General features: G+C 36.8%; 1 protein-coding gene across 2 annotated transcripts in view; it reads left to right on the top strand.

Moving 5' to 3' along the window:
- The window catches only part of Thoc2 (THO complex 2), a 130,125-nt gene that overhangs the window by 74,603 nt on the left and 33,258 nt on the right, over positions 1 to 22,264 (top strand). For both annotated transcript variants that reach the window (XM_036174012.1, XM_036174010.1), the window contains exons 13-25: positions 108 to 149; positions 958 to 1,088; positions 1,184 to 1,285; positions 5,557 to 5,641; positions 6,480 to 6,573; positions 6,980 to 7,060; positions 9,648 to 9,744; positions 12,764 to 12,881; positions 14,608 to 14,787; positions 16,646 to 16,810; positions 19,271 to 19,546; positions 20,452 to 20,593; positions 21,023 to 21,180. In XM_036174012.1, coding sequence (XP_036029905.1) covers positions 108 to 149; positions 958 to 1,088; positions 1,184 to 1,285; positions 5,557 to 5,641; positions 6,480 to 6,573; positions 6,980 to 7,060; positions 9,648 to 9,744; positions 12,764 to 12,881; positions 14,608 to 14,787; positions 16,646 to 16,810; positions 19,271 to 19,546; positions 20,452 to 20,593; positions 21,023 to 21,180 — 1,671 coding nt within the window. The remainder of the gene's footprint in view (positions 1 to 107; positions 150 to 957; positions 1,089 to 1,183; positions 1,286 to 5,556; positions 5,642 to 6,479; positions 6,574 to 6,979; positions 7,061 to 9,647; positions 9,745 to 12,763; positions 12,882 to 14,607; positions 14,788 to 16,645; positions 16,811 to 19,270; positions 19,547 to 20,451; positions 20,594 to 21,022; positions 21,181 to 22,264) is intronic.

Here is a 22,264-nt window from a genome sequence, read left to right as displayed (position 1 = left end):
GTATGTAAAAGGCAAATAACTAAGTAATATGTAATTTAGTTTTTTAAATTATAAACTAGTGAAATATAATCAACTTTTAAACATTTTCTTATTGTTTTAAATTTTAGTTTCAGTCTGATGGAAGCAAACAAGAAGATAAAGAAAGAACGGTAAGAGACTGACAATATTAGGAGTGTTTGTCAGGATATAACATGCTGAACATTTTACTGTGAACAAGATTTAACTATCATTGGAAGTTATTATTTTATACTTTATGTGCTCAATGCAGCATTTGACAGTTCAGTGAACATTACTAGCATCCTCTTTTTTGTCTTTTTTTTTTCTTCAGAGCTGAGGACTGAACCCAGGGCCTTGTGCTTGCTACCACTGAGCTAAATCCACAACCCCAACCCCTTCCTCTTCCACCACCTCCTCCTCCTCCTCCTCCTCCTTTTCTCCTCCTCCTCCTCTTCCTCCTTCTTTTTTCCTCCTCCTCCTCCTTCTTTTCTCCTCCTCCTCCTTCTCTTCCTCCTTCTTTTCTCCTCCTCCTTCTCCTTCTCCCCCCCCCCTCTTCTTGTTTTTGGTTTTTCGAGACAGGGTTTCTCTGTAGCTTTGCAGCCTGCCCTGGAACTCACTCTGTAGCCCAGGCTGGCCTGGAACTCACAGAGATCCGCCTGGCTCTGCCTCCTGAGTGCTGGGGTTAAAGGCGTGCGCCAGCACCGCCGTCTTCCTTTTGAAGATTACCATACCATATAAGGAAGAGGGTTAATCCCCTCATTGCCTTGCTGCTTCCTTTGCATCTCTCACCACATTTGCTATCTTGGATGGAGAAATGACAATGATAGGGTGGGGAATTATATATATATATTATGTTATGAGATTTAAAAATTATAATTTCTTTAAGACTGCTATTCCTGTTTTGAGGGGATATTGAAATAAACCTCTTAATGACATATTTTTTCCTTGCTTTCTTCTTAGGAAGTTATCCTTAGCTGTTTGCTTAGCATTACTGACCAGGTATTACTTCCATCTCTTTCTTTGATGGACTGCAATGCTTGCATGTCTGAGGAACTATGGGGAATGTTTAAGACATTTCCCTATCAGCATAGGTAACTACTTATTCCAATTGTTAACTCGTGTTAATTCTAGCACCTTCACTTGTAAGCACTGCATGTCTTCTAACTTTCCATCGCATTTTTTAAAGATACCGTTTGTATGGCCAGTGGAAGAATGAGACTTACAACAGCCACCCACTCTTAGTGAAAGTTAAAGCGCAAACCATAGACAGAGCCAAGTACATCATGAAGTAAGTTGAATTGTTCTCATAGTCATCCCATTTATTTCTGCATATAATTGACTTGCTTTCAACTATCTTGTTTAGAGGCTCAATTGTGAGAAAGCTTATAAATATTTGTTAAAGGTATAGCTGATTATATATTGCAGCTAGAATGACTTTATTTTTATGTTAGCTCATTTGAATTACAAATTAATGTTTTTTATTTTTATTTTTTTAGATTTATATGGGTGTACACATTCCATGGTTTGCACATGGAGGCTAGGGAATAACTAGTGGACATGGGTTCTCTCCTTACTCCATGTGTGCCCTGGGAATCAAGCTCTGTTCATAAGAGTGATATAAACTTTCTTTTTAAAAATGTATTTATTTATTAAACTATTTTCATTTTACATACCAACCCCAGTTCCCCCTCCCTCCCCTTTTCCCACCTTCTCACCTCCCTCCCACTCTACCCCCATCCACTCCACTCCTCAGAGTGGGTAAGGCCTCCCATGGTAGTCAACAAAGTGGCATACCAAGTTGAAGGAGAGCCTAGCCCCTCCCCATTGTATCAAGGCTGTAACTCTACTTTCTTATAAACTATGTAAAGCTTACAAATATTGTGCTGGGATTAAAGGCCTGTGCCACTGCCGCCCGGCTAAATACACTTTTCTATTTGTTTTCAACAAGGATATTGTCAGTTGTCTAACCTTTTATAGATCCAGTTATGGTTATTCTAATTAAAAGTCATGTATTCTTTGGTTTCGCTTAGTACAGTAGTTTTGTGATGATACTGTGTTTGCCCAGTGCCATTGTCTCTGGACACTGTCTACTGGGAAAACAGGCAGGGGCACAGTCACCATTTGGCTTAGTGGTTGTTACATAGATTGTATGTAACAGGGTGGGAAGATAGACAAGAGAAGAAAATAATCTAATTAGTTAATGGGGGAAGAAGTTATTGTAGGAAGTAAAATTGCTAAAGAGGCTATTAGGCCTACAGATACAGTTTCTTGCTTATCAAAATCAGGTCAGATTTTATATATATATATATATAACGTGTATATAAAAATATATATATCATACATAGTACATAAATGCACGCACACACACACATATATGTATGTGAGAACGATCATGCCATATGTATGTATGTGTGTGTGTATTATTACTATTTGTGCTAGGCACTGAGTGAGTGCTTTATAGTTTCCTTGATTCTCTATACTCTATAACCACAACCTTATTTCTTTTATCTGGAATAGTATAGTACCTCATATTATTCACTTATTTCAAAATCCTTCGACGACTTGACAATATTTGGCAGGTTGTATATCAAGCTTTATGGCATGGTGATGTGAGAGATACTCCCTGATCTTTCCTACCATATAGCCTATCTCATTTCCTAATGGTTTTACTTACAGCTGTACTGAGCCTACTTGTTTACCTAAATGTACCACACTGCATAGCCTTGCATCCTTTGTATGTATATTTTGTTTCCTTTATTTCTACAAGTTTTCCCTTAGCTTGCCTTTCCCTCTCCTTCTGTGATTCACTCTTAGAAAGTGAGCTCAAATGTCAGCTCTCTGAAGCCTTCCCAGAACATACTGCCAAACAAAATTGATTTGTACCACCAGTACACTTTAGGCAAATTATGCTAGAATTCTACTTGGACACATTATTATGATAGTTTTCCTTTTTGTAATGATATAAAGTTCTTGAAAATTAATATGGCCATATGGTTTTAATTTCAGTAAATGAATGAGTATACAGATTCTATATTATTCTCAAACAGCATTTCTCTTTCTATGCCTAGCTTAGTTTAGCTCCCACAGTGTTCTCCAATTTTGTCTATGTTGTTTTGAAAGTGAGAAAGGTGGTTATCAAGTACTAGCAGAAGGAGAAGTATTGATGAAAAGAGAGATTTGTAAAGGAAAGGGGAAATATTGACCAAAGATTTCACTTAGATGTAAGGAATAAATTTTAGTTATGTATGGTGTGGTGACTGGAGTTAATATATATTTCACAATTTCTAAAAGAATAGATGTTTTTAAAGATTCACACCACAATAAAAAGCAAAGTTTTTGAGGCAATAAAATGAGAGTTAGCTTGACAGATTCATTCTTCATTGCCTATATAGATTAAAAACATCACATTGTGCCCTTATAAAATACATACAGTAAATGTCTTTCATCCTTTTCTCCATACATTCAGTTCTCTCTAAAAGGAGAAAAGTAAAGCAATCAGTATTTAGATGCTTTTATCTATCCTTCCAAGTGTTTTTATGTATGTTCAAGGCAATATGGATATATTATTTGCACTTTTAATATTATTGATTGGATATAAGTACCATTCTCAAATTTGTTAGCTTTTTAAAAGGAAAATTGTCAGGAATAGTAGCAGACTCCTGTATTCCCTATACTTGGGAATCTGAGGCAGAAGGATAATGAGTTTGATCCCTGCCTTTATTATCTGCTGAGGTGAGACTGTGTCAGAAAAACCAACAAACAAAAAATAACATGAAAAGTTGAAAAACATGATTTTAAATCTGAGTATCTAATTAGGCCAGGCTTGAGAGTAAGAGCTGCTCTCAGTTTTGTATTCCTAATGTCTAGCTCTGTGTCATAGTAAGCATTAATATGAATGAATGTATACATGAATACAATTATTTAGTGTTGAACAATATGTATAGAATTTTTAATATAATTGGATTTTTGTTACATTTTAGCTGTAACTGTTTCACCAAACTTTGAGTTTTCTGCTTAAACTTTTTTACACTGAGAGTGGAATATATTAATATTATTTGTATAATTTTATAAGTTTTGAAATCATTAATTTTCCAAATGCTTATTGGTTGTGTTTTATATGCATAAAACTCTGATAGCTTAAAGGTAGAACACCAACAAGAAAATATTTCTTGAGGCTGGAGAGATGGCTCAGAGGTTAAGAGAACTGACTGTTCTCCCAGAAGTCCTGAGTTCAATTCCCAGCACCCACATGATGGCTCACAACCATCTGTAATGAGATCTGGTGCCCTCTTCTGTGTACATAATAAATAAATAAATCTTAAAATAATAGCCACAAATGATAGAAAATACCTTGGGTTTACACTAACTAAGCATGTGAAGAACCTATATGACAAGAATCTAATTGAAGACCCTGACATTAACCTGCACAAAGAAGCCAACACTGTACAATGGAAAAAAGGAATCATCTTCAACAAATGGTGCTGGCATAACTGGATGTCAACATGTAGAAGGCTGCAAATATATCCATATCTGTCACCATGCACAAAACTTAAGTCCAAGTGGATCAAAGACCTCAACATAAATCCAGTTACTCTGAACCTGATAGAAGAGAAAGTAGGAAGTAGTCTTGAATGCATTGGCACAGGAGATTAGTTTTACTTATTTTTCCCTTCAGGGTAGTGAAGACAGGGAATAGAATAAAAAGTATATAGTGTATGTGAGTAGATAGACTATAAAACCTTGGCAAGTAGAACTACCCAAGAGCAGTATTAGAAATAGGGAAAGGCAGAAGAGAATATGATCACAAGTTTAAAACCATTGGTCTCTCTTTTTTCCATTGGCAGGGAATGGGAGAAACTGAGCTATAGGAAACAAGATGGGGAAGCAGCAGATAATGATATCGCTTTAATTATTGGATTGCTTTTTCACATTTGTAGCTGTTTATAGAGTTTCTGCTTTTATTCTGTAATCATCTCAGAAAAGCTTCATATTACGTGTAATAATTGTGTTGAACTATAAGAGTTTCACTGATAGAAATTTTTAGAATTTTGGAAAAAGTACACCGAGTGCAAAAGAAATAAAGAATAAAAGGAATAAAATTAGTTGATTTTAAAAATTATGTACCTTGAATAAGAAAATGAGACAACAAGGGGTTAGGGATTTAGCTCAGTGGTAGAGTGCTTGCCTAGCAAGCGCAAGGCCCTGGGTTTGGTCCTTAGCTCTGGGAAAAAAAAAAAAGACAGAAAAAAGAAAAGAAAATGAGATAACTAATTCCTGAACTGAGAAATGAAACCTGGTAAATTTAAAATAATTATGATTCTTTAAAATAATTTTCTTGTAGTTGTACAGTAAAGTAAATTTTCTCCTTAATAGATAACTAGCTCTTAAGCTCTGAAATTCCCTTAGAAAGTCTGACTTCTGCTCCCGAGTAGATGAAAATCCAGTGGTTTGTATGGACCCATTTTGTATGTCTCAGTTTTCCTCTCATGATAAAGAGAGCTTATCAACATCCTGAGTAATGCTACTCAGTATGATCCTTGACATTTCTCTCCCTTGTAGGCGTCTAACCAAGGAAAATGTGAAGCCTTCAGGAAGACAAATTGGCAAGTTGAGCCACAGCAATCCAACCATTTTGTTTGATTATGTATGTTTTGAAGTTAATATTATTTTAATGATGTAAATTTTAAGATATTTGGGAAAATGCTGATGAAATGCGAGTTTATGCTAAAAACAAAATTTCACATATTATATTTAACACATTGATCTCTTTCCTAGTAATGTACAACAGAATTACTGTTAGGTTTTTGAAATGGCTGAATAATGTTTCACTTTGACTCAGTTATATCAACGTTATCTTCTTATTTTTTAAATGGATTTTCGAGACAGGGTTTCTCTGTAGCCCTGGCTATCCTGGATCTTGCTCTATAGAACAGGCTGGCCTCAAACTCACAGAGATCGCCTGCCTCTGCCTCACAAGTGCTGGGATTAAAGGCGTGTACCACCACCACCTGGCATTACTTTCTTTTTAAAATTATTGTTATTGAAAATTTCATATAGTGTATTTTGATCATTTTCTTTCCCCTCCCACAAGTCTTCTCAGATCTTCCTTGCTGCCTTCTTAGCCACCAAACTTATTATTTTCTCTCTCACTTGGAAAATCAAAACAAAAAAATCCAACAAACAAAAAAATCTGTACCTGAAACTAAAAGACTCTAAATAACATTTAAACCAGGACTAGCTTCTGTTATTCCAAAATACAAGTTTAGACCTCTTGGGATTGTTTTCTAGATGGAAAATGTAGCTTAGAAAAAATACTCTCTAGGGCAATGATAATGTAATACACTTTATTTATATATAAATGCAAAATAGTAGAACCACTTTAATTTTATTATTTCTAATTTTGGAAAAGTATGAACATTACTTAGCATAGAAAGTTTTTTTTTAGTTTAGTTAATGCAACTTACTCTTTCTTGATCTTTCAGATCTTGTCACAAATACAGAAATATGATAACTTAATAACACCTGTAGTAGATTCATTGAAATACCTCACTTCATTGAATTATGATGTCTTGGCCTGTATCCTTTCATGTGAAGCAATATATAGATTTCATGTGTTCCTGTATTTAAATGCTTATGAATTATTTATTCTTTCTGATTTCCTTTAGTAATGATATGATTGCTCCAGATGGCTGATCTGTGTTCAAACCTACATATTAAAAGAGAAATTGTGTGTGTGCGCCTGTGTGAGCATATGTATGCATCCACTTGTGTGAGTGCCTTGTGTTGTATAAAGGCAGAGACTTTGTTTTACCAAACAAGTTGATACAGGTGGAATGTTACTTTGTTAGGAAATGAGAAAGAGGGTAACAAAGGAGAATTGATATACACTGAGTATGGTTATTTTTATTTCTTCCTGGAGACATGAGGATTTAATGGTCTTTGTTCCTGATGTTGTGATAATTTTTTTCTTAATGTGTGAAAGATTGTATCATTGAAGCTTTAGCTAATCCAGAAAAGGAGAAAATGAAACATGATGACACAACCATCTCTAACTGGCTTCAGAGTAAGTACTCTTCTTTTTCTAAGGATGATAGTACTATTGGTGATGCTAAGGAAGTAGTTACTACCATGATTTATTTGCTTACCCTATGCTTTCAGCTATGGAGAATCTCAAGCCCCTCAGATTGTTCTACAAAGTGTTTGAGACCTTGGATCTGTATGGAGATTTATTTAGTACTTACTAATGTTCTTTACTCAAGAGCCTGTTTTTGAACTGTGATAGAATTTGAGGAAGCAATCTCTGTCCATACCAGCCTGAATGTGTTGTCATCTGATCTGGGAAGCTAAGCAGGGTTGGGCTGGGTTAGTACATAGATGGGAGAATTTAGGGAGGCATTTTGAAGCTGACAATCTCTTTCTTAGTAACTTAGTGTTATTTAGAGGTTACATGCTTTCCTTTTGTAAATATGTGAATCTAAATCTTGCAGTGACTCTCTATTATCCTGTAAAGTTTGATTTTTTTTTTTACCCTACAGTTTTGGGGATTGAATTTAGTCACTCATATATTAACAAGCATTTTACCATTTACTCAGCCCATGAAATACTTAGTAAGTGCTATAAGCTAAGTCCTTTAGGATCAGTCTCTTACTATTCTGTAGCTGGAGTTTTCCTGGTCTTGCCTGGCCCATGGTCAGGACAAATCTCTCTTACCCACCAGTCCCATAGCTGCTCAGACCCAACCAAGTAAACACACAGAGACTTACATTGTTTACAAACTGTATGGCCGTGGCAGGCTTCATGTTATCTACTTCTTCTATCTTAAATTAACCTATTTCTATTAGTCTATAAGTTGCTACATGGCTCATGGCTTACCATTACCTTGCATCTCGCTTGTCATGGCGGTGGCTGGCAGCGTGTCTCTGCCTCAGCCTTCCACTTCCCAGAATTCTTCTCTCTCCATGTCCCACGTATACTTCCTGCCTGGCTACTGGCCAATCAGTGTTTTATTTATTAACCAATCAGTGCAATACATTTAACATACAGAACATCCCACAGAACTAGTCTAACTTCATATCCCCTCATCCTCCGCCCTGTCAGTTCTCAATTCCATTAATACTGAAATTCTGGACCTTCCGTAGACCTTTTGCACCTTATTTCCTTGACTTAAATATCCTTCCCTGGTCACTCACTTCATCCAGTCCATCTTCTGTTTGTTCATTAGATTTCAAATGAGAAGTCATTTTCTTTGAAAAACTTTCATTGTTAATGCTCCCATCCACAAGTCTGAATGTATTGCTCCTTGTACTCTCCCAGAACCATGTACTCATCATAGCCATTCACTCTTCTGAATTCCCTACCGAACTGTTAGTTCCTTAAGGGGAGGACTAATTTGCTCTAATTATTTAGGTGCTTAACAAAAAACTGATAGATAAGTTATAGGTAATTAGACACTCTTCTCTTGTCTTTACTGGGGTTTCCTCTCCTTCAGCAAATGAGAGGGACAATTGTTTAAATTGGTCCTCCTAGGCTGAGATGTCTCAGCATTTAAGAGCATTGACTGCTCTCCCAGAGGACCTGGGTTCTAGTACCAGAACTGATGGAGTGGCCCCCAGCCTTCTATAATTCCAGTTCTGGGGAGTCTGATACCTGTTTTTGACTATGTGGGCGCTACACACACACATAGTACAGAAACATATATGCAGGCAAAACACTCATATGCATAAAAAAATTTTAAAAAGTCTCTGTCTGCTTCAAACTAAGTTACCTGTTTCTTTTTTCTTTTCTTTTCTTTTCTTTCCTTTCCTTTCCTTTCCTTTCCTTTCCTTTCCTTTTCTTTTCTTTTTTTGTTTTTGTTTTTTTGAGACAGGGTTTCTCTGTGTAGCTTTGCACCTTTCCTGGAACTCACTCTGTAGACCAGGCTGGCCTCCAACTCACAGAGATCCGCCTGGCTCTGCCTCCCGAGTGCTGGGATTAAAGACATGTGCCACCACTGCCTGTCCTACCTGTTTCTTTTGTTGTCTATAACTGTAGCATGTTCTTAGAGGTAAACAATATTTTTTGACTCCAAAATTTATGGGGGTGGGCATTTGGTTGTTTGAGTTTACTTGGTATTCTGCATGACTGAGTCCTAATTGATCAGGGTTCATAGATTGAATTATGGCTCTAGTTTGTACTGTGACCACAAGCAAATTAGGTGATTCATCTCTTTTTCAATTTGCCTCATTGGTAGGCTTATACTAACCTAAGGTGATTACTGTGAGAATTAATCAATATAAGGTGCTTACATGTGATACGTAATAAACATGAGCTATTACTGTTGTAAAACTCATTCATTTGCATTGGTCAAATTTTTTTCATATGAGGCTGCAGAGATGGTTCAGTGGTTAAGAGCACAGGCTGCTCTTCCAGAGGAAGAGTTCCCAGAACCCACGCCTCCTGTTCCAGGGATCTTCTAGCTCTTCTAGCTTCCTTAGGCAGCTGGTATAAACAGGTGCACATACAAACATGCAGGCATACACAAAGACCATGAAATAAAAATAAATCTTTAAAAAACTTTTTGTACCTCATTTTACTTTAGAAATTGAATTTGTTGAAATTATACTTACTGTACTTTTTGTTTCATAACTGTTTTTATTTTTTATTTCATGTAGGTCTGGCTAGTTTCTGTGGTGCGGTGTTCCGTAAATACCCAATTGATCTTGCTGGTCTTCTTCAGTATGTAGCCAATCAGTTAAAGGCAGGCAAAAGGTAAATTTTATGTATATGAAATTCAATAATTCAAGCACTTCTAGTGGTTTTGGAATGTTGAGATTCCTGTTACTTTGAAAGACTCAGATATCAACTGGAATACCTACTTATTTGTACACTTGATTTTTTAAGGGAAAGTGTCATTTGCACTCCAGGCTGTCCTCAAAATTAAGACCTTCCCTCAACTTCTTAAGTATTATTATTATTACATATAAAGAAAATTAATTTTTTGACACAGGGTCTCACCATATAGCCTTGGATGTCCTGGAACTCACTATGAAGTGTAGGCTGGCCTTGAACGCAGAGGACTGCCACTGCCTCCTGAGTGCTTGGATTAAAAAGAGTCATGTGCCACTATGCCCACTGTATGTGGAATCTTGAAGATAAATTCGAAGTTAATACAGAGAGATAGTTTCTTTAGTGTTATAGTATTGTGCTACATATAGCACTCACTAAAGGGACAGTTAACTTATTATTATTAAGCTTTTGAGTACACGGTTAATAGGGAATGTTGAATATCCTTTTATGACAAAAGATAATGCACTGTTGATTACTATATTGCACATTTGATAAAATGTTTCTCTCTCTGTCTCTCTTTTTTTTTTGGAAACATCACTTTTGATTGTCTTTTTTTTTTTTGTTTATTTATTTATTTTTTTGTTTTGGTTTTTCGAGACAGGGTTTCTCTGTGTAGCTTTGCACCTTTCCTGGAACTCACTTGGTAGCTCAGGCTGGACTCGAACTCACAGAGATCCGCCTGGCTCTGCCTCTGCCTCCCGTGTGCTGGGATTAAAGGTGTGTGCCACTACCACCTGGCTCGATAAAGTGTTTCTTTAAGGGAGTATAAAGTAAAAAAACACTCATTTTTGGAATGTGACTTTAGAGATAATGTAAGACTAATGTGATTTTAAATGTTTCCTTTTTTGTACATACTGTGGGGCCAACAGCAGTGCTTAGGCTCTGAACAGAGAGCACTAGTAGATTGATTATAATCAGATAAATCTATATTGTTTACAGGCTTTTTCTGATAGAAAGCCAACAAAAAGTAAAAGCTATTTTGGCTTTGGGAAAAAAATAAAAATATATAAACTCTGTGTTTTGTCGGGACACCATTTCTAGCCTTGTCATTTCTGTCGCTCCTGTGTGCTCCTTGTTTTTTTCTACAAGCCATGGGAATACTAGTTTGAATCGCCAATTTAATTTGCTTTATTGTCAATGCATATTTGTGACTGTTTAGTTAAAACAGTGTTCAAACTACTGAATGCCTCATTGGTAGTTGTGTATTAGTTTGCATGAAACAGCCTGGTTTGAGAAAGCATGGCAAATTGAAAAGAAGCCCCTGATAAGAATATTAGAAAAGTTTACCTTTGACCAGTAACTTGTGTATTGATAGGTGGGAAAATTATGTAATTAAAGAAAGTTATCGAAGTCACAAAGCCCAGTGGCAGTTCTAAATGTTGCAAATAAAAGCGCATACCTAGGGAGGTGTTGTGGGGGGAAAAGCATGAGTTTGAGGCTAGTATGGGCTATATAGTGAGACTACGTCTCAAAAAAATGTACCTGTTAACACATACCTAGAACATGCTTAGTGTTTTCCCAAGAACTTTTGCTTGAGGCCACAACTTGGGCACTTCTCCCCTTTTCTGTTCTTTTCCCCTCATTTTTCTAATTCTGTGTGAGTATTGCAGGGCTTTATTCATTCTCGTTGTTTGGAGTTTTAGGTAGATGACTTTCTATTGGTAAACTTACTGAGCATTCTGAATTGGAGGAGAAGGAAAAGATTATTGGGGCAGCTGATGAAAATGAAATGTGAATAGTAGATTCAATATTAGAGTTACTGAAGTTGGTAATGGCTATGGTTGTGTGAACACATGGCTCTGTTCTAATACACATTCTTAGACATTTAAAGGAGTAAACGACCATGGTTTAAACAAACATTTACTCTTCCTGTTCATTCTGTAAAGGATTATGTGCCAAATTCCTAAAAGAAGCAACATGAAAACAATGATTGTTTTGTCCTCCGTTTCAGAGGGTTCAGTCTGGAGGTAGTGACTATGCTGCTTTTGGTATGGTGTTAGGCAAAATATCACTGCTTAAGGGGGTGTGCTCAGACAGGGCTAGCTCCTCATAGAACTGAGAGAAAGAAAGGAAGAGACTCTGGGCCAGGGGTGAGGGGGGGGAGGAGGAAAAGAGGGAGAGAAACAAACACAAACAGAAAGAGACACAGAGGCAGACAGACAAAAGGGGCCCCTAAAAGGTTATTCCCAGTGACCTGCTTTCTCCAGCTAGGCCTCACCTAAAGTTTCAAGAACCTTTCAAAATAGTGCCTCCAAATTGGGATCAAATCCTTAACACATGAACCCTTGGGGAACATTTCATATTTATTAACAATCAAAACAGAACGAGAGAGGTGGTGGAGGGGAGGGGAAAAGGGAAGGGAGGATGCAGATGAAAACTGTGAGTAAAAATATGAAGTTTGGGTAAGGAGTATGAGTATGTTTCTTATTTAATTTTTGTATCCTATCGCCAAAGTTCAAATTAATCCAGGTAAAACAAAAAAAAAGGATAGCTGGGCGGTGGTGGTGCATGCTTTTCACCCCAGCACTCGGGAGGCAGAGCCAGGTGGATCTCTGTGAGTTCGAGGCCAGCCTGGGCTGCAGAGTGAGTGCCAGGAAAGGCGCAAAGCTACACAGAGAAACCCTGTCTCGAAAAAAAATCAAACCAAACAACCAAACCAAACCAAACCAAACCACCAAACCAAACCAAACCAAACCAAACCAAATATCAAAGATAAAAATGAAATTTTTTTTTTTTGGAGCTGAGGACCGAACCCAGGGCCTTGTGCTTGTTAGGTAAGTGCTCTACCACTGAGCTAAATCCTCAACCCACATGAAATATTTTTATTGTAGTACTAGAAGTGATACAACTATTTAAAAAATAAAAGATTCTCAGGATATTAATTATTATGTATTTTTCATATTTGAAGTTTTAACTATGGTCTGTTAATTTTTTGTACTAGCTTTGATCTATTAATATTGAAAGAAGTGGTACAAAAAATGGCAGGAATCGAAATTACGGAGGAAATGACAACAGAACAATTAGAGGCCATGACTGGTGGGGAGCAGCTAAAGGCTGAGGTAAGAATTGCTGTTTCAGTTTTTAAAATCAAATGTGCTATGGTCCCACCATATCTATGGCTTTGATTTTCAAGGTTTCAATTACCATGGTTAACCACAATTCAAAATTCAGGAGAAAAAATCCAGAAATAAATAAATTAAATATTTTTAGTTTGAGGTCTATTCTGTGTAGAATAATGAAAATCTTTAGCCTTTCTTTTGTTCACTTTTGGCACATAAACTACCCCTTTGGCCAGCATATCCATACTGTACGAGGTACTCAGTAGTGACATAACAGCCATCCTGCTTTATCATAATTGGCTTTGTCAATAGTAGTCTTAGTTGTCCATTGGCTGTATTGTAATATTCTTGTATTCAGGTAACCTTTGCTTAAGTTTTTCAATTCTTCATCACTGTATGTAAGTGTTGTTTCATCTGATGTCATCATAAGAATGATGAATGCAATACAATAACATATTGGAGAGTGACCATGTTCACATCACTTTTTTATTGTATCATTCTGATTGTTTTATTAATTGTTGTTGCTAATTTTTTTCTGTGCCTGATTAAGCTTTGTCATAGGTATATATGCATATAAAATCATAATTTGTGTAGAATTTGTTACCATCTTCAGTTTTCATTTGTCCACTGTGGGTTCTGGAACATAGTTGCCACACACAGGTAAATAGACAATACTGTATGTGTGGTTATAGTATAGAATCCAAACAGTATATCCGTACCTACAGCCTGATGTCAAAGCACTATGTGTCCTCTCAGAACCACTGCTACCTTTTTTTAAAGAGTTGTGATATACTAGTAATTGGATCTTAAAAGAAAAACCAACAAAAAACTGAAAGTATAAAAGACAATAACTTATATCTGTACTGAAGAGAAATACTAGATCTTCCATTTTCCTTGATATTTTTATTGTAATAAATCTTTGTCACAGTCTATTAAATCTCTTCACTGAATGAAAAAAATAACCTTTTTAAAGAGACTACAGAGTGGAGAATGGAAACAGAATCAGTTTAAACACAGTTGAGTTACCATTAGCCAGATTATACTCAATAATAGTATCATTAAAGCAAATTGGTTAAGGAGAATGAATGTAGGATACAGAAATGCTTTGTTTTATTCTGGTGTTGTTTTATGTTAAGCCAGACATTTCTTTTTATTATTCTAGTTTTTTGAGACAGGTTCCCTTGTAGCCCCAGCTGGCCTTGAACTTGTGTACTTAAGGATAGTCTTGAACCCCTTGCTCAGAAATGTTTTCAAAGATTGTGTCTCAGCTTTCCAATGAGACAGCATGGAGCACATGACCTAGAACATTCACTTTGTGTCTCAGCTTTCCAGTGAGACAGCATGGAGCACATGACCTAGAACATTCACTTTGTGTCTCAGCTTTCCAGTGAGACAGCATGGAGCACATGACCTAGAACATTCACTTTGTGTCTCAGCTTTCCAGTGAGACAGCATGGAGCACATGACCTAGAACATTCACTTTGTGTCTCAGCTTTCCAGTGAGACAGCATGGAGCACATGACCTAGAACATTCACTTTGTGTCTCAGCTTTCCAGTGAGACAGCATGGAGCACATGACCTAGAACATTCACTTTGTGTCTCAGCTTTCCAGTGAGACAGCATGGAGCACATGACCTAGAACATTCACTTTGTGTCTCAGCTTTCCAGTGAGACAGCATGGAGCACATGACCTAGAACATTCACTTTGTGTCTTCTGTTTATGCAGGGTGGTTATTTTGGCCAGATCAGAAACACTAAAAAATCTTCTCAGAGATTAAAGGATGCACTACTGGACCATGATCTTGCTCTTCCTCTCTGTTTACTTATGGCTCAGCAGAGGAATGGAGTAATTTTTCAAGAGGGTGGAGAGAAACACTTGAAACTTGTGGGAAAGCTCTATGACCAGGTGAGTGAATGAATCTTTGGTGTGTGTGTAGAGTTTTCTTTAATCCTGATAAAATAGAGATTGTGATATCATTTGAAACATCATTTGTGCATAGCATATGAATGTGAAACATATCTAATGTCAAATAGGCTTTCCCTAAATAGGGCTTCTATTTCTGTGCAAATTACGATAGTTAAGAGATGGGTATAGGAGATATTATGTGTACGGTTTTCAGTTAATTAGATATTCCATCTTATGAAAGGCTTGCCTTCCTTTCTGATCTCTGGAAATCTGTAATTTCAGTTGCAGCTCAGTACATATTATCTTTTATTTCTTAATAATAAGATTACTAACACTTAAACACATTTTGTTGGCTAACAAAATATTTTTGTGTGTAATATAATTCTATAAACAATGACAAAGGAATTAATTTTTGTATATTGTTTCATAGGATTTTAGATAAATGTTTTGAGAGTCTTTTGGACAATCCTTGGTTATTAACTGAAAAGGGAGCTTCTCATACCTATTGTTGGATTTTTTGTTAGATAGTTTATAGCTCTCAAGAGGAGTATTGTCAGCTCAGATGGGAAATTTTCGTTAAAACTATATATTTAAACATTAATTTACATGTATTATAGGTATCTTTATGTAGATAATTAATAGTTATGATTCCTTATGACTTTTTATGACATCCTTTTTTTAAAAAAAAGATTTATTTATTTATTATGTATACAGAAGAGGGCACCGGATCTCATTTCAGATGACCGTGAGCCACCACGTGGGTGCTGGGAATTGAACTCAGGACCTCTGGAAGAGCAGTCAGTGCTCTTAACCTCTGAGCCGTCTCTCCCGCCCAACATCCTTACTTTTATTTGGCCCTCATCCTCCCTTTTTCTGTGTTTACTTTCTTCCCTCTCCTGAGTTAAGAGCTCTGTGTTTTCTCCATTTCCCCTTTAGGTCACTTGAATCTTGGTCCTCCTCTCTCTGTTGTACCCCTACCATAGTGGTCCCTTTTGACTTTCCTGCTTTCTGCTGTTAATCCAGGTTTTATATCCATATTTGAAGATATAGCTCAGGCTAGCCTTGAGCTTATGATGGCCTTCTGCTTCCTGAGTACTGGGTTATAGATATGTGTCTTTGTGCCTAGGGAGTGCATGCTCTCTCACCTTTTTTAGAGCCACATAGAAAATATATTTGACTAAGTATGTGAATATATAAGCCTTGTTTTAATTTAAATATTATATTTGACATCTAGTGATTGTACGTGTTAATAGGGTACATTGTCATAATTCAGTACGTGTATATAAAATGTGTAAATGATAAAATTGGTAATTCATATTTTCATCTTTTTAAACATCATTTGTGTTGAGAAATATTGAACTTTTTTCTTCTAGATCTTTATAAGATGTGTCACAAATTGCAATAAGTGGGGTGGGGGATTTAGCTCAGTGGTAGAGTGCATGCCTAGCAAGCGCAAGGCCCTGGGTTCAGTCCTTAGCTCTGAAAAAAAAAAAAAAGATAAAATAACAAATTGCAGTAAGCTATAGCCAGTCTGTGCTGGCTGTACATCACTAGAACTTACTTCTCCTATGTAAATAAATGTGTTTTAGTATTAAAGATCCCACACTTCCCGATCCCTTTTGCACTGACACTCTTAGCCTCTCGTTACTTTTATAAGCGTCAACATTAATGTAGGCTTTCTGTATAAGTGGGAATAGGTGCCCTTCATTTCTGTCTCTGCCTATACTATTAAAATCTGCATTCTTAATTTTCAGCCAAAATTCTGTTAAAGTAACATATTTTAATCATCTATAAAAGGTTTATATTGGTTTTATAAAATGTTAACATCTGGGTTTTTTTTGTCTTATTTTTAATTTAGTGTCATGATACCCTAGTACAGTTTGGTGGGTTTTTAGCATCCAATCTAAGTACAGAAGATTATATAAAGCGAGTGCCTTCAATCGATGTGCTCTGTAATGAATTTCATACACCTCACGATGCAGCATTTTTTCTGTCTAGGCCAATGTATGCACACCATATTTCGGTAAGTACAAACATCTTCATTGGCTTTCAAGAGTAATTCTAAATTGTCACAGAAATATTTGATTTTTGAATACACTTGAGTTTGATAATACAGATTGTTTCTCCTGGAGAATTACTCTGATGTTCTGTTACTATTCTTGTCTCAACAGTGAGGAATGAAATACTGCTTTATAAAATAGGTCTTCCTGATTCCTTTCCCCACAGGGCCATAGGCAATTCATGGAGACCCAACATATTCTCCATTTTCTGTTTACTTGGATTCTGGCCTTTCTGTTCTTTATTTTTAGTTTTATACTCTTTGTGCTTTTCACTCCAATTTATGGGGTGAAATGGTTTAATTCTGTACTGTAGGTGGTATCAGTCCCCTTCTCTTCAACTAAGATTCCCTCTTTATTCCCTGTAGGGACACCGATGTGTAGCAGAGGTATATCAAAAGACAACTAGGGGGAAATGATGAGTTCATCTGATCGTGTACTTGAGCCTACTGTGTTAGTGTTTACTTAGGAACTGCTACAGTCTGTCTCTTCCATGGCACAATGCAGCAGTTCCTGTCCTGTATATTCTAGAGGGATAATGGGAACAAGGGAGGCTTTTGTTCTCCTTTAGAATCTATCATTCCAGAGAATTCCATGCTATTTATATATAGTTAATGGCTTGGACTCTTACCCTAACCACATCAGAGAAGTTTCACCCATAAAAACATAGGGTCTGATTTCTTGAGGAACTTAGGTGGAAAAATTGCTTCATCTCAGGAGTTTCATGTTGCCATTTTACTATTCTGAGAACACCTAATCAGTGGTAATGAATCCTAGCAAACAGGAATACCTGGTTGGCTGACCTATTCCTGGTCAGAAAATGGAGCAGGTCATTCATACCTGTGACTTACCTTTTTTTTTGCCATGAAAAATGTTATTTTCTTTGAAGAGTTGAAAATCTAATAAAAGACATGTCATTTCCTTCTCAGGGTTTGGGGAGAAATAAATACATGGTGGCATTTATTTATTCCGGTCACTAATAATTGTCCCCCAAATCACCCATGTAGGCAACATGCCTAAGGTGCAAGTGGATGGGCATCCACACTCCCTTAACTTTGCTTCTTAGGTGAAACCCTCTCAGTGAGCCTTTGATGAATGAAGGAAAAATGTATAAGAAATTGATGAGAGGGCTGGAAAATCAGATTCAGGAACACAGAAATAGGAAGATTGGTACTAATTCAGTCTTCTCATACCTGTAACTTCAGTTTTACTTTAATCATTGAGCCTCATCTTGAAACAGATTGGAAATGGAGCTTTCCTTGCTCCCGTTTGTCTAGAGATTTCCCAGCACTGTTTCATGACTTGTTAGAACCTCTGTTCATCTAAATTCATATTAGTTACCTTCAGCAAAATCTGTTTTCTGAATTTAACACCCCTTTTACCCTAGTTATTGTTCTTCTTGGTCTCTGATATAATTGGTATACTTTCCTATAGCTAATGTTTTATTTTAGCTTTATCAGTTCTATAGTTTCAGTAGTTAATAGCATGCTCTCTAGCATGGGAATAAAAAGAATAAAAAGAAATAAATAATCCTACTTCTCAAACAATTAGAGGATTCCTGGATTATGCTTGACATACCATTGAATGCAGTGGACTTCATATGCTTTTAGTCCAGCTGAGACTATTACCTGTCAGTGCAGAACTGAAGCAGGACCTTTGGCTGACAATCATCTGTTTTGGGGTTACACATTTAGCATGAACTGAATGATTTCAATGTTTTTCTAATATAATGAAGCAACTGGTTATAGGACTTTTAGATTCACCTTAAGGGTGAAGCCTAAACCAAGTAAAATTTTCTTGGCAAGAGGTCTTTCATTATAAAATGGCTGAAAGACACGAGACAGTGTATTAACTTTTTTTGTTGCATTTGACATATTTTCTATGAACTAAAAATTACATCACTGCACTAATAGATTCATTTTTACCTCATGTAATTAAAAGTATAGCCTTCCTCTGATTCTCCCTTTAATTAGGACACACCAGGCAGGGGGAAAAAGAAAAAAAAAAAACTGTAGCGTCAGTTCTCACACAATTTCAATTTAATTTACTGCAGGTACTTATGAAAAAATTTATTTGGCTGCTTGGCAGTAGACTAAAGTAGCTGGTTGCTCTGTGGAATGTTGTCAGTTTCAGCATTTGAAGTCTTGCATTTTGGGAAGTGTCTAAGTCTCTGGCAAAACTGGACATTTGGTCACAGCAGTAGTAGTCTCAAGAACTTTTATAACCTTTCTTAGTGGCAGTCCAGCTTCTTGACATATGCCCTATTGGAGTTAGCAGGTCAAATTTTATTGAAAAGAAACTTCTAGTTAAGAACATGAAACTAAGGATTGGAACAGATTTCAGATATAATTTATCTTAGAATAACTAGAATTGTCATTACATTTTTGTATAAGTATATGTGATATGTTTTAACTTTTTGTCTCCAGTCAAAATACGATGAACTTAAAAAATCAGAAAAGGGAAGTAAGCAGCAACATAAAGTCCATAAATACATTACATCATGTGAGATGGTGATGGCTCCTGTCCATGAAGCAGTGGTCTCCTTACACGTTTCCAAAGTCTGGGATGATATCAGCCCTCAGTTCTATGCTACATTTTGGTCATTGACAATGTATGACCTTGCAGTTCCACATACCAGCTATGAAAGAGAAGTCAATAAACTTAAAGTCCAGATGAAAGCGATTGATGACAATCAGGAAATGGTAGGTTTTATTGTAGCAATACAAGTGCAATAATTGTGATATTTATACAGTATTGTCTCTGCAAGTTTTAAGTAGATTTAATGGTAACCTCTCAATGAGTTGGTCAGGATCTTAGCAAATGGATGGAAATGATGATTAGGGAACAACAAACATGTCTTTTTTGCTGAACACCATCACAGCAACCTACGGTGATTTGTTTGTTTCCTATTTCAAGAGCAGTAGAAGTTCCCAAAGGATTATTATTATCCATTATTGTGTGTATGTATATGTATATAATCTAGCAAATACAGGGTGTAGTATGGGCTTTAAGGAGACCTCTTTTATTCTACCGAATGGGCTTGATGATATATTTGAAAAATGAGGTTGGTAACAAATGGGCATATACTGAAAGTCAGGCAGAATAGTAAATATGGTACAATTCAGAGCTTGTTTAGATTCTTCAGCTGGGAAATAACAGATGTAAAAATGGTACCTTAGAAAAATTATGAGAGTAATAGTAAGAGTGCTTTTGATAAGGGGAGGATCTAATGTAAGGCTAGATACTGGCTGCATATTTTTCTGGGTACTTTGCTATATGTTACTGAGAATATAGGCTATGCTAGAGATAGTGGCAATACATAAGACTTGTAAACAAGTGGGATATTTGAATGAAAGAAAGTCAAAGATGACTTCATTTTGCCTCAGAATGATACCACCACTGATAGGAAGGTGACCTGTTCAGAAGATGTCTGAAGACTGTGTGATACTGATTTGGATGTGTTGAATGGAAGAGAAATTATAAATTAATACCTACTGTACAGTCATGCTAAAATATAAAGTATAATATTTTTTTCTCTTTAAATACTTAATACATGAAGGGAGGCAATGTAGATACAGTTAGAGAAATATGTGACTTTACTTTGTAGCCTCCAAATAAAAAGAAAAAAGAGAAGGAACGTTGCACAGCCCTTCAGGACAAACTTCTTGAAGAAGAAAAGAAGCAGATGGAACATGTTCAGAGAGTTCTTCAGAGACTAAAATTGGAAAAAGACAACTGGCTTTTAGCAAGTATGTTGTTGGGATTGTACATTCCTGCTGCTACTAAATTGCAAAAGCAAACATTTCTAACTTTAGAGGTGTTCAAGTGATTATGTTCATATTCAGCTCTGTTCACTGTTCCCTTCATTAGTTATTTATTACAGCACAATCAATTTCATATGTTCACCAAAGTGACTGATGATTCAGTTTGCAATCAAAATAAAATTAGCTTATAATGATAATATTGGCAGCTTAGTATTCAGATTTTCTCTATAGAATCGCATTTCTTGGAAATTGTAGATAGAAAAGTGTCCATAGAGTTGAGTGATTATGAAGCTTTATCCCATAGTGTGTGGTTCTATAGCATTCCGTACACTGCAGTTAAAATGTTGTCATGTTTGGTAGCCTTGAGGCACTTGAGGAAGAAGATTATTGCTTAATACATTCTTTTATTTTTAGAGTCAACCAAAAATGAGACCATCACAAAATTTCTACAGCTGTGTATATTTCCTCGCTGCATTTTCTCAGCAATAGATGCTGTGTACTGTGCTCGTTTTGTTGAATTGGTACATCAACAGAAAACTCCCAATTTTTCCACACTGCTTTGCTACGACCGAGTAAGTTCTTATTGCAGCCTTAAAAAAAAGAAAATCTCACACAAAGACAGATAAGTATTTATTATAAACTCTAGAGGTATTGTATATATATTGAATACCATGATTTTTTTTTTCTGTCTTGTTTTTAGAGACAGGGTTTTTCGGTGTAACAGTCCTGGCTGTCCTGAAACTCACTCTGTAGACCAGGCTGGACTAGAAGTCACAGAGATCCACCTGTCTCTGCCTCCCCCTCTAAGGCATGCACCACTATACCCAGCTGAATAGTGTGATCTTTTTTTTTATTATTTAAGAATTTTTTTAAAACAGTTTTTTAAAGATTTATTTATTTATTATATATACAGTCCTCTATCTGCATGTGTGCCTGCAGGCCAGAAGAGGGCACCAGACTTCATTACAGATGGTTGTGAGCCACCATGTGGTTGCTGGGAATTGAACTCGGGACCTTTGGAAGAGTAAGCAGTGCTCTTAACCTCTGAGCCATCTCTCCAGCCCCTATTTAAGAATTTTTTTTAATTCATTTTACATACCAACCACAGATCCCCCTCTCATCCCTCCTCCTGCTTCCCTGAAGCCTCCCCCACCCCACAGCCTCCCCCACCCCACATCCTTTCCTCCAAAAGGGTAAGGGCTCCCATGGGGAGTCAGCAGAGCTTAGTACATTCAGTTGAAGCAGGACCAAACCCCTCCCCTTGCATCAAGGCCGAGCAAGGCGTCCCACCATAGGTAATGGACTCTGAAAGCCAGCTCATGCACCAGGGGTAGATCCTGATCCCACTGCGAGGGGCTCCTCAAACAGACCCAGCTACACAACTGTCTCCCGTATGCAGAAAGCCTAGTCCTGTGTTCCCACGAACTTCGTTCACTTGTCTCTGTAGATTTCCCCATCATGATCTTGACCCCCCACCCCTTTAACTCATATAATCCTTCTTCTCTCTCTTCGACTGGACTCCCAGAGGAGCTCTGGCTGGTGCTTGGCTGTGGATTTTTGCATCTGCTTCCATCAGTTGCTGGATGGAGGCTATATGATGACAGTTAGGGTATTTGCCAATCTGATTTCTGGGGTAAGCCAGTTCTGGCACCCTCT

This window comes from Onychomys torridus, chromosome X (assembly GCF_903995425.1).
Source record: "Onychomys torridus chromosome X, mOncTor1.1, whole genome shotgun sequence".
Lineage (NCBI taxonomy): Eukaryota > Metazoa > Chordata > Mammalia > Rodentia > Cricetidae > Onychomys > Onychomys torridus.
This window is presented reverse-complemented; position numbering and strand designations above follow the sequence as displayed.